Here is an 11,828-nt window from a genome sequence, read left to right as displayed (position 1 = left end):
GACTGAGAATGTTTCTTTATTCCATCAGACATAGCACATAGACATTTCCATAGAGCATAGCAGTGCAGGCGTGCTGCATTTGGACAGCTGGCATTCACGAGTAAACGAAGATAGGCAAATAACCTGCAAAGGGGTGTTCTGAGAAAACAGGTGCTGCAGGAACTCTTGTTCTCGACAGTCCCAAGCCCAGCCCCTTCATCCTGGTGCCTTAGATTCAGTCGCCTGAGAATTCTCTAGCATAGTCCTCCCATGGACCCCAGCAAAGAAAGGCCCTCGGTCTCATTGCAACGGAATCCATGATTCTAGTCCTCCGTCCCTGAAGGTTTGTGGTCTCCTATTCCACACAGTCCAAACACCTGCCTTGAGCGGTGACTTTCTGACGTTCAGCTCGGCTTACTACAGGCCTTGGGTCCTCCTGGTAGCCACAAAACCTAAAGCAGGGAGGAAAATGCCCAGCCCACGTCAGCTCCAACTCCGGAGGGAAGGCGCAGAATCATACCTTGACCAACACCACTCACCTCCAGCTTCCAGCCATACCCGCTGATCTCCCAGGTCCGCCAGGCGCGCAGAGTTGTGACTGAAACAGCTCGTAGAAGCAGCTGGCTCATTTTGAGCTACGCAACAAAATGGCTCCAGCACTACAGCCAGGGCACCCACTCTCCTCTCGGTACTCTCTGGGAGACCGCGGGCTCCGGTCTGGTTCATCCTTTAAGCACAGAAGGCTGGACTCATTCTGCGCTCTACAAACACAGAAACACTGGGCCCTCACATTACAAAGTGGTAGGCTACAGAGACATCATCTTAATTACAAATGGGGTTCAATTCAATCCAGGGTCCTAAACGGTAAGAGACTAATTGCACTCCATGCGTGGGCACAAGCAGCACCGCTAATTCATTGCCGGCAGCGACTTTGGACAGTTAGACAAAGCAACAACAAAGAAAAACAGCAAATGCTAAATGAAAGGGGCGCAGCGCATCTCCAGAACAAAAGGCTGCGTTTCTCTTTCCCCTCCCCCAACCTCCCCCACCCCCACCCCGAATCTGCGCCCTTTCCTTCCGACCCTGGCCGCTTAGGCAAGCTGCAAATGGATATAGGTGAAAATGCAGGAAGTAATGGAGAAGGCGATGGCCGCGTAGATGAAGATGGAGAGGTGCGGGAAGTGGTCGAGATAGCAGCCCTCGTCCTCCAGAGGCTCCTCCACCAAAGGATCCTCTTCCTTGGGCTTGGGTTCGGGCTCGGGCTCCGGGCGCGCGGCAGCCTTTCGGGACTGCCCAGCGCGGGTCCCTGAAGCTCTCCCGCCAGCGCGCCGACCAGATTTCCTGCCAGCCCAGGACGCCGACTTGGGTGCACGGGCAGTGTGGCTTTCCTCCGGGGGCGGCTTATCGAACAGGCCCTCGGACTCAGGGTCAGAGGCGAAATACATCTGCTCTGGATCCCACGGCTTGCGCGCAAAGGGACCTTTAGCCATTGGCGCAGACCACAGCCAGGCAGGTGCTGAGACTCAGAGGCGAAGTCCCTACAGGGTCGCAGTGCAGTGGGTGGTGGCCGGGACTGCAGCAGTATTTCTACACCCAATGTGGGTGGGGGTAGCGGGGGCGGAGCCAGCAGAACAGGGGTCCTCTGCGGGGTCCGGGGCCTCTCTGTCCAGACGCCACTTTTTCTGGCTCCTCCTTTCCGCCCACAGCCTGTTGCAGAGGTTGGCCAGCCAGCTTCTAGCACCTCTCAAGTCTTGTCGCAGCGAGGTCTGTTTCCATAGCAATGAGACTGAAGTGCGGGGGAGGAGGCTAGAGGCGTTTGTTGGGATCTCCGAGCTAGTAAGGTAAGAGGGGGGAGGGGGGGTGTCTTGGCACTCTGGAAGATGAAATGCAGGAGTCAAACATCCAAGCTGTGTCAGGAGCTTCCCCAGGGTTTTATTTTTCCTTTTCAAAGACATGAATAATGTAAGATCTTAAAAACTGATAGACAAACACGTTCAATGAGGCGATGCACAAATGCGCAGTTTTATAACCAAAGGACATGGCGTTGCTGCTTGAGAGGCAGATACGTGAAAATCAGCGGAGAAAGGCCAACACGCAGACTAAGTGGTGGCCACTTATCCGATTCCTCTATGTATGCTCTTTCCATCTCTACTTCTTTCCCTTCCTCCCAGGCTGAACTTCTAATCCCCAGGTGGGAGAGAGAGAGAGAGAGAGAGAGAGAGAGAGAGAGAGAGAGAGAGAGAGAGAGAGAGAGATATGAAAAACTGACGTAATCTTGTAGCCAAAAAAATGGTCAATTTAGCTGTGTTTGCACACAAGAGACTGAGGCAAAAGGGGTCGAAAGTTCCAGTCCAGCCTGCATGTATATGAAGGCTTTGACTCAAAAGACAAAAACAAACAAAACAATCTAACGAAAACAATATCACAATAAAATTTCCACAAACTGAGGGTCCAGAAGTAAAACAGCCAAAGACTCACGCTTCCCTCCTTCTCCTCTCACTGATGTCTACGTGCTATTTTCACATTCTTCATCTACTTTGGGGCATTTTACCTGTGATTGGGAACAGATCCTCTCAGGGAGCCAGTAAGGTGACTCAGTAAGTAAAGGCACTTGCCACCAAGCCCAGCGACCTGAATTTGATCCCCAAGATTCACGCAATAGGAGAGAACTGACCCGTGCAAACTGTCCTCTGAACTCCACACGTATGCTGTAATGCACACACTCACACACACAGACACACTAAATGTACCTGCTCACACTATTACAGACACACTAAATGTACCTGCTCACACTATTTTTTTTTAAGTGTTGAAAAAAGCCCTTTCAGAGATTTTCATGATCTAGGCCCATTTCTTACCTCTCTTCCCAGTCAGACTCTTTGACAACTTCAGTACCTAGTGGGTACCACTGACTCTTGGTTATCTCTATTGTGCCTGAGGGACCAAGGCTGGTTGTCAGTCCCCTTGTGGAATTTGGGGAGAGCAATCACATGATTCCCTTGGAACTTCATTGTGTTGGAGGGATCCACTTGGCAAGCCTGTCGGTAGCAATAGATCCAACTCCTACCAGACAACTCATTCTAGTTCATCCAACAGAAACCAGGATCAGGGTGGTTGAGATAATGTGACCAGAGCACTGTCTCTCACTCAAGGCATTCAGGACGCCTTGCAGCAGTAGCAGACACCACCAGGTAGTGGTAGCACCCTTATGTTTGCTGAATAATAGGGAGAATGAACGGCAGGCAGAGGCAGCAAGAGGCTACATTCTCAGAGTCTAGCAGCTGCAGATAAGAGCATCTCCTTGGCTAGGCCAAAGAGAACATGGGATCCTCAGCCATGCTCTTGGGAAGGAGATGGGTAGAGGAACTTTAGAAAATGGTCTGACAGTTTCATAAGAAGTTAAACATAAGCCGGGCGGTGGTGGCACACGCCTTTAATCCCAGCACTTGGGAGGCAGAGGCAGGCGGATCTCTGTGAGTTCGAGACCAGCCTGGTCTACAAGAGCTAGTTCCAAGACAGGCTCCAAAACCACAGAGAAACCCTGTCTCGAAAAACCAAAAAAAAAAAAAAAAAGAAGTTAAACATATTAAACATATACTTAAGATGTAACTCAGGGGACTGGAGAGATGGCTTAGCAGTTAAGAGCGAGGACTGCATTCTATCCCAGCACCACATGGTGGCCTACAACTGTCTGTAACTCCAGTTCCAGGGTATCCAACAATCTTCTTTTGACCTCCTTGGGCACCCCAGGCATGCACACAGTACTCAGACATACTTGCAGGAAAAATTTGTTTTTAAAAATTAAAAAAAAAAAATGGACCCAAATCTTATCCCCAGCGTGTAGCACCTCACCTGCTGGTGACTTCTCCTTCTCTCTGCCCCTATTCTTAGTGAATCACTCAGGTCTTTTACAGCGTTCCTCCATGATGCATCCCTTTGCCTCAGCTGCCCAATCCAGGAGACACTCCCCAAGAAAACAGACTGGCCGCTCTGGTCAAGGAACCATATGCCTTGCTCAGCCATCATTAAAGAAGCTTCCTCCTTCAGTAGATGGGAACAAATACAGAGACCCAGAGCCAGACAATGTGCAGAGAGTGAGAGACCTCAGAACACTCTGTTTTATCTTCAGCACAGTGGCTGTACCCTAATCTACTGCTATTTCAGCCAGCAATTGGTACTCTGCAGTTACCGGCCTGCTTCTCCGGCAGCAGCCTGGTCGCTCACCACAGCCTGGTGAGAATTCTGTTCCCGCAGGAACTGGCTCTGTCAGTGCTGCTAAGGGTAGCTTTAACTAAATTTCTATCATTCTATTTATAAATAAGACTAGAAATTCAAAGACTGGTGTGAAAACCTGAGAGCTCAAAGAGGCTGAGTAGCAAGAAGTCAACCTTCTCTCCTTGCTGGCATCTTCAAACATCAGCTTCCTCTCCACCAAACCAGAAAAACCTGCGCCACTTCGAATCCATCCCTACTATCATCTCTTGTTCTCTCCCGGATGCCCTCTGATTATTGTCTGTCAACTAATTGTTAGCTCAGTCTTCTGACCCAAGGTTAATTTTATCTAATTAATGTAAATGCAAACTTGGGGTTCTTAGTGTGATCGAATATCCCCCAACATCACTCCAGCTTTAAAGGGATATCCCTGTTAATCCCTCCCCTCAGGGCTCAAGGAACCCTGCAGAAGAGTAGATGGAAAGATTGCAGGGGTCAGAGACTATGGAGGACACCAAGAAGCCAAGGTCCTCCAAACACAATGGGACCAGCACGTATATGAACTCACAGAGACTGTGGCCGCATGCACAGGCCTGTCTGGGATCTGTGCCAGATGGGGTTTCAGCATTGGGAGAAGAAGTGGACATAAACTCCCATCCCTAACCCAGAAGCTATCTACAATTGATAATCACTCACAAGTGAAAATCAGTTTTCTCCTATGGAGTCTCACTGGGGAAACAAACTGCACTTAAGGGCAGACTCCGGGCCCAGCAGTAGAGGGTCAACAGAAAATGAACTCAATAGCATCTTTAGAGGTTCTTTGTTTCATAATGTCTCATCAGAGCTTTTTTTCTTCTTCTCCTTTTCCTTTACAGATTCTTTGTGTATATATTATGGCTTCCAGATTTGTGCTTTAATGATTTCTGTGTCTATGACCGTGTCTGTCATATTCTGTTTTGTTTATGTTTAATTTAATTTTTTAATTTAATTTTTTTAAGATTTATTTATTTATTATGTATACAACATTCTCCTCGATGTATGCCTGCCGCCAGAGGAGGGTGCCAGATCTCAGTACAGATGGTTGTGAGCCACCATGTGGTTGCTGGGAATTGAACTCAGGACCTCTGGAAGAGCAGCCAGTGCTCTTAACCTCTGAGCCATCTCTCCAGCCCCCTGTTTAATTTAATTTTATTATTATTATTTAGATGTATGTTGTTTTCTAACAAGAGATAGGAAAGTGTGGATTCAGATGGGAGGGGAGGTGGGGAAGATATCAGAGGAGTTGGGATAGGGAAACCATATCAGAATATATTGTATGAAAAAAATTTATTTTTAATGAGAGAAAAATAGAAATAAAAAAGATAAGACCCAGTAATTCCACGTCTAGCTTCTACCTAAGAGAAATGATAACTCTACATGGAGATTGGTTTAAAAACACCTATAGCAGCCTTATCGGTGGTAGTCAGAATTGAGAATAACTCAAATGTCCATCAAATGGTGAATGGATAAGGTTCATCTGTACAACTAGAGTTCTACTCGGCAATGCAAAGCTACTGGTCCCTAGCTAACTGGGATGGGTCTAAAAAGCATGCTAAGTGATGAAGAAAAGCCAGGTAAAAGGAAACATAAGAGACAGATTAGATCTAAAATGTATCGAAAAGACAAATTTATAGAGATACAAGAGATTTATTGCTTGAGGCTAAGGGGGGAAATAAAAATGTTAGCTATAAACAGCCATGCCTCTGCCTGCTTCTAAAAAACAGAGCCCAGCCAAGAAAATGCCACTACCAAACCATACTTAACTCTGTTCTTTTGTGCCCAGGATTCCCCTTCAAGCCCTCCCGGGTTCTACATGGATTTTAGCTAGCCACGTTGGCACCAATTTGTAGCAGAAGGTACTAGTTAGTTCCTGGCTGCTTAGCCCCAAAATAATCACACAAAAACTATATAATTGGGGGCTGGAGAGATGGCTCAGAGGTTAAGAGCATTACCTGCTCTTCCAAAGGTCCAGAGTTCAATTCCCAGCAACCACATGGTGGCTCACAACCATCTGTAATGGGGTCTGGTGCCCTCTTCTGGCCTGTAGGCATAATAAATAAATATAAAAAATTAGATAATTAAATCACTGTATAGCTTTGGTTGAGAAACAGTAACAAACTGAACAAGGTAGTAGAGACATTATATAGGATTTCTATGGGTTGGGAAGCAGAGCTTTCCACGGTGGCTTGGACTTGGTAGATTTTTGTGGTCTAATTCTGGGGTAAGCTCAGGGATTGGTAGCATTTCCAGCTCAGGGATTGGTGGGATTCTGTGCTCAGAGATTGGTGGGATTTTGTAGTCTTACTCTGGGGCAAGTTCAGAGATTGGTGTGATCTCAAGCCCTGGTCCTGGGGTCAAGTCAGGGTCAGGGTGTTTTTTCTTAGCCCAGGTCTCGGGTCTAGTCGGGGCAGGGGATGTTTTCCTTGACCCCTTTTACCCTACAGTCCCCAAGTGTTGGTCCCAAGACAGGTTCTTTGCAGAAGGATATGTATCTCAGTGCTCTTTATCAGGGTAAGAAATCAAAAGACTCATTTTCGGAATAAGAAAATAGTTAATAAAATGGTGCCGCATTTGAGGTTGGAGGCATGCAGTTCCGTGACATGCAGTTCTGTGACATGCAGAGTATTTGTCTAGCATGCACAGGGGCTAGATGTGAATTGATGCAGTTGCCAGAGAGGATTATCCTGAAATTAAACAGGTTTTTGTGATTATCTAAACGAGAATTAAACGACTTACTAAGTTAAACACGCACTAAAATGCTAGGAAAATGTAAAATGTATTTCCATAGAGGAAGCCTGAGATGGACAGAATGAAGATGGTAATTTTCATCTTGTTTATGATAAGATCACGTGGTAGCCTCATCCTCAGTTTTCCAGATCTTATGTGTCATCGCCATGCTATTTTTGTCTATGACAAAAACAATTAGGACATGAGAAAACATAAGTAACAGGGCCTGGTGGCTGTTGTCAGCAATACCTTGTGACATTCTGATCAGTGCCCACACGCTCTAAGGTCTTTATCCCATTGTCTAGCTGGGCCTATATTGTTTAGCAATCACATGCTCAACAGCGGTTGCTAGGCAACTAGGGACAGGGCTGGATTTCTGAATAACATCATAGCATCTAAGCTTCTGCCAGTCTCTTCCCATCAATTTCTCTCAACAGTGTTGTGCTCTTGTCTATTCAGTCCCTTTTGCCCACTTTCCTCTTTCAGGCTCCTATCTTCTGGGGCTAACCTATCAGTAGCTCCCAGTGGATCCCCATCACTGTAGAGCTCAGCATAGCACAGACAGTCACAGGATTCATAAACCCCCTTCCATATCGACTTTTCACAATTGTGGGAAATGATCCTTAGTTAGGTTTGTGTTAAAGAAATTATGGAATGAACCCCTGTCTGTCTGTCTGTCTGTCTATCTATCTATCTATCTATCTATCTATCTATCTGTCTATCTATCTATCTATGGAATGTACTGGAATGACTTACAGGCTGCAGTCCAACAATGGCTGGCTGTGAATGGAAAGTTCAAGAATCCAGTAGCTGCTCAGTCCCACGAGGCTGGGCGTCTCAGCTGGTCTTCTGTGTGTGCTGGAATTCTGAAGAAGTGGGCTCTGATGCAGTGAAGGCAAGGAGATGGCAAGCAGGCAAGGAATAATCAGCTTCCCTTCTTCCATTGTCCTTATATAGGCTTCCAGCAGACGGTGTGACCCAGGTTAAAGGTGTGCCTTCCTGTCTCAAGATCTGGATTAAAGGATTGTGTCATCCCGCCTCAAGATCCAGCTCAAAAGCCTGCGTCTTCCAGGTTCAAGACCTGGATCAAAGGCGTGTTGTCTTCCTGCCTCGAGATCCGAATTCCAAGTGTGTCCTCCTTTCTGGACTGTAGTTTATTCCGGATATAGTCATGCTGACAACCAAGAATAGCCATCACACGTAACCCTCTGCCTCTACCACCTTCCTTCATTCCCTTCACCCCGAGGTCACCTTAACTCTGCTCACTCCCCCAGTGACTGCTCAGTGCAGGGCATGCCTACAATCCAGCACTTAGGACGTGGAGGCAGAAGGACCAGGAGTTCAGCATCATCTTCAACTACCCAAAGGGTTCAAGACCAGTCTGGGCTCTCGACCTGGTCTCAAACCACAAAAACAAAAACTGACAGAGAACCAGAAATAGATGAACCAGAGTGAAATGAAAACATAGCGCCCCCTAGACAGGCCCTCCTTCTAGGAACAGTAGGGGACCTCTTCTCTAAGTGGGATCCTTGGTGTATGAATGAATCTGCCTTGTGAGCATATGCCTGGCTCCTTGACCACAGAGGTCTCTCTGGGATGTGCCTTCATCTCAGGGGCCATGTTTTTCCTCCCTTTGTTTGTTTTGTGGGCGGATAACTGTTTTGTGGAAGATAATCATATTCAGAAGGGATTAATGCTCATTTCTTCAGAGAGGGGTAGATCTTTGAAGAGTAGAATTGTTCCCAAGAGTGAGTTGTTAGAAGCATTCAGTACCTTTGACACTGTTGGACTTTTATGTAGGTTCCTTCCATGGTGCGGTAATTGGCTTAGCGGAAGCCATCTTCAGATAAAGCTGCCTGCCTAGAACTACATGCCAGTCTTTAAAAAACAAAGTACTAAGCTTCAGGTATTCTGTTATAACAACAGAGAACAGGCTAGGACTCCAGCACTTGGGCGGTGTGACCAGTTAGTGGGAGGACAGAATCTTCTCACATGGTTCCAGCGCGTCTCTTCCTGGTGTGGTCAGGCTTCCAGGAAATCTTGGCGGTGCTGAGTCTGGCACGTTAGTCATCGCACACAGTGTTAATCCTACTGTAACGTGAGCTGGTACAGGGATATCATTGGACATGTGGCTCCAATCATTCCCACTAAAGGAAGGAACGCCCCGCTGCAGAACAGATCCAAAGCTGGACAGAAAACGGGATGAGCTGCCTCAGCGGCAAGATCCTCACCTTAAGCTGTTTTACCGTTTCAATATATTTGAATATAATAGTGGCATGCTATGTATATATACATAAATTAAATGCCTTGACATATAAAATGAAGCCACCATCATTGCAATCCTAACTGTATATTTTCTCATATATCTTCATGCTCCTTTGGAACCACTCCTTTTTGTCCCTCCCCATACTTCCTCTAGCAGCCAGTAATGAGCAATAACCTCTTCTGAATATGATTATCTCCCCCAAATAGTTATCTGCCCACAAAACAGAAAACCCTGGTTCCTATGATGAAGGCACGTCTCGGGAGACCCCTGTGGTCTTACTATGCTTCCCAGACTGAACTTCAGTTCTTGTGTGCCTCTTGCCTCATTTTCCCAGGTAGCTTGGATAACAGACATGTGACATATGACTTTTGTTATTATAACACCATACACAAGGCCGGGTGGCCTATAGTTCTGGTGGCTAGCGAGGCAGCTTTATCTGGCGATGGCTTCTGCTAAGGCAGTTACAACACCATGGAGGGAGCCTGCATGAAAGGCCAGCAGTGAGCGACAGAGGGGCTGGATGCTTGAAACAGTTCATTCTCAGGCGCTAATGCAATATTCTCAACTATTTTGTGTAACTGGAATCATGTAGTGAGCATTTATTTCTCCTCTAGCATTTTAAATTTAATATTTTCTTTCCAAAAATTTTATACCATTTTTTTAGTAGTTTTTTTCCCCCCTCTCTCCAACATAACATTTTAATTAATTATTTGGGAATTTCACCTAATCATACTCACTTTCCCATCCCTTCCAGGTCCACACTCCCACCCTTTTACCCTTGATGGTTTATTTTTTTAATTTATTTATTTTATGTGCATTGGTATTTTGCCTGCATATGTCTGTGAGAGGGTGTCAACCCCTGGAACTGGAGTTACAGACAGTTGTGGGCCATATGGGCCTCTGGAAGAGCTGCCAGTGTTCTTAACTGCTGAGTCATTGTTCCGTCCCCATATTTATTTTTTTATTTTCATTTTGTTATCTGTTTATTTATTTTTTTAAAAGAATTTTTAATACAATCTTTACTCATTTTACATAGCTATCGCATTCCCAGTCCTTCCTCTCCTACTGCTCCCCCCCCCCATTCACTCCTCAGGAAGGGTAAGGCTTCCCATGGGGAGTCAACAAAGGCAGACTTTTCACTTGGAGGCAAGACCAAGGCCCTCTCCACTATATGTAGGCTGAGCAAGATATCCCTCCAAAAAGAATACACTACTAGAGGACAGTTCAAGCACTAGGGGCTAAATCCTGGTCCCACTGGTCACAAATGTCCCTCACATTCAGGGGGCCTAGTTTGGTCCTATGTAGGTTCCCCCACCATCAGTCCTGAGTCTGTGAGCTCTCACTACTCAGCTGTTTCAATGGGCATCACCACCATGGTCTTGACCCCTTTGCTCATGTTATCACTCCTACCTCTCTTAGGCTGGTCTCAGGTAGCTTGGCCCAGTGCTTTGCTGTGGATCTCTGTATCTGACTCCATCAGTTGCTGGTTGAAAGTTACGATGACAATTAAGGTAGTCAACAATCTTGTTACAGGGGAAGGCCAACTCTCCACAGTTGTTTAGAGTCTTATCTAAGGTCATCCTTGTGGATTCCTGTGAATTTCCCTATGCCAGGTTTCTCTCTAGCCCTTTTATGGCTCCCTCAATCAAGATAACTCTTTCCTTTCTCTCCTGCACTGTCCTTCCCCCTTCTTGAGCATCCCATTCCCTCATGTTCTCCTTATCCTTCTCCTTCTTTCCTTCCCTTAACACCCTTCCTTCTCCTCCCTTCCTAATATTCTCAGGAGATTTTGTCAGTTTCCCCTTCCCGGCGGGGGTGGGGTGGGGGGGAGGTGTCCGTGTATGCTTCTCTTAGGGTTCTCCTTGTTTTTTTGCTTCTCAGGGATCATAGACTATAAGCTGGTTATCCTTTGTTTTACCTCAGTGTAAATCCAACCACGCTGACGCTCATGGAAGAGAAAGTGGGAAGTAGCCTTGAATGCATGGGTGCAGGAAACCACTTCCTAAATATAACACCAGTAGCACAGACTGAGAGCAACAATTAATAAATGGGACTTCTTGAAATTGAGAAGCTTCTCTAAAGCAAAGGACATGGTCAATAAGACAAAACAGCAGCCTACAGAATGGGAAAAAATCTTCACTAACCCCACATCAGACAGGCAACTGATCTCCAGAATATATAAAGAACTCAAGAAACTAGACATCAAATTACCAAATAATCCAATAAAAAATGTGGTACAGATCTAAACAGAGAATTCTCAACAGAAGAATTGCAAATGGCCAAAAGACACTTAAGGACGTGCTCAGGGAAATGCAAATCAAAACGACTCTGAGATACCATCTTACACTGGTCAGAATGGCTAAAATCAAAACACTAATGATATAACATGCTGAAGAGGATGTAAAGTAAGGGGAACACTCCTCCATTGTTGGTGAAAGTGCAAACTTGTACAGCTACTTTGTACAAGTTTGTACAGTGTGGCGGTTTCTTAGAAAATTGGAAATCCACCTCCTATGGCAAGACCCCAGATTGGGCATACACGGGAAGGATGCACACTCATACCACAAGGACGTTTGCTCAGCTATGTTCATAGCAGCATTATTTG

General features: G+C 46.0%; 1 protein-coding gene across 1 annotated transcript; it reads right to left on the bottom strand.

Moving 5' to 3' along the window:
- Nucleotides 1–1,738, bottom strand: LOC121456108. Its single transcript, XM_041663941.1, has 2 exons — nucleotides 519–1,738; nucleotides 1–431 (listed from the first exon to the last, which is right to left on the bottom strand). The coding sequence occupies exon 1, from the start codon at nucleotides 1,467–1,469 to the stop codon at nucleotides 1,071–1,073; it is 399 nt and encodes a 132-aa protein (XP_041519875.1). The 5' UTR covers nucleotides 1,470–1,738; the 3' UTR covers nucleotides 1–431; nucleotides 519–1,070.
- Nucleotides 1,739–11,828: the final 10,090 nt, after the last annotated feature.

This window comes from Microtus oregoni, unplaced genomic scaffold (genome assembly GCF_018167655.1).
Source record: "Microtus oregoni isolate MIOR12 unplaced genomic scaffold, Mior012 000015F_ref0000493, whole genome shotgun sequence".
Classification (NCBI taxonomy): Eukaryota; Metazoa; Chordata; class Mammalia; order Rodentia; family Cricetidae; genus Microtus; species Microtus oregoni.
This window is presented reverse-complemented; position numbering and strand designations above follow the sequence as displayed.

What these genes read in the sequence shown, in the direction of transcription:
- LOC121456108 (XM_041663941.1), bottom strand. Translation starts at nt 1,469, where the DNA reads ATGGCTAAAGGTCCCTTTGCGCGCAAGCCGTGGGATCCAGAGCAGATG.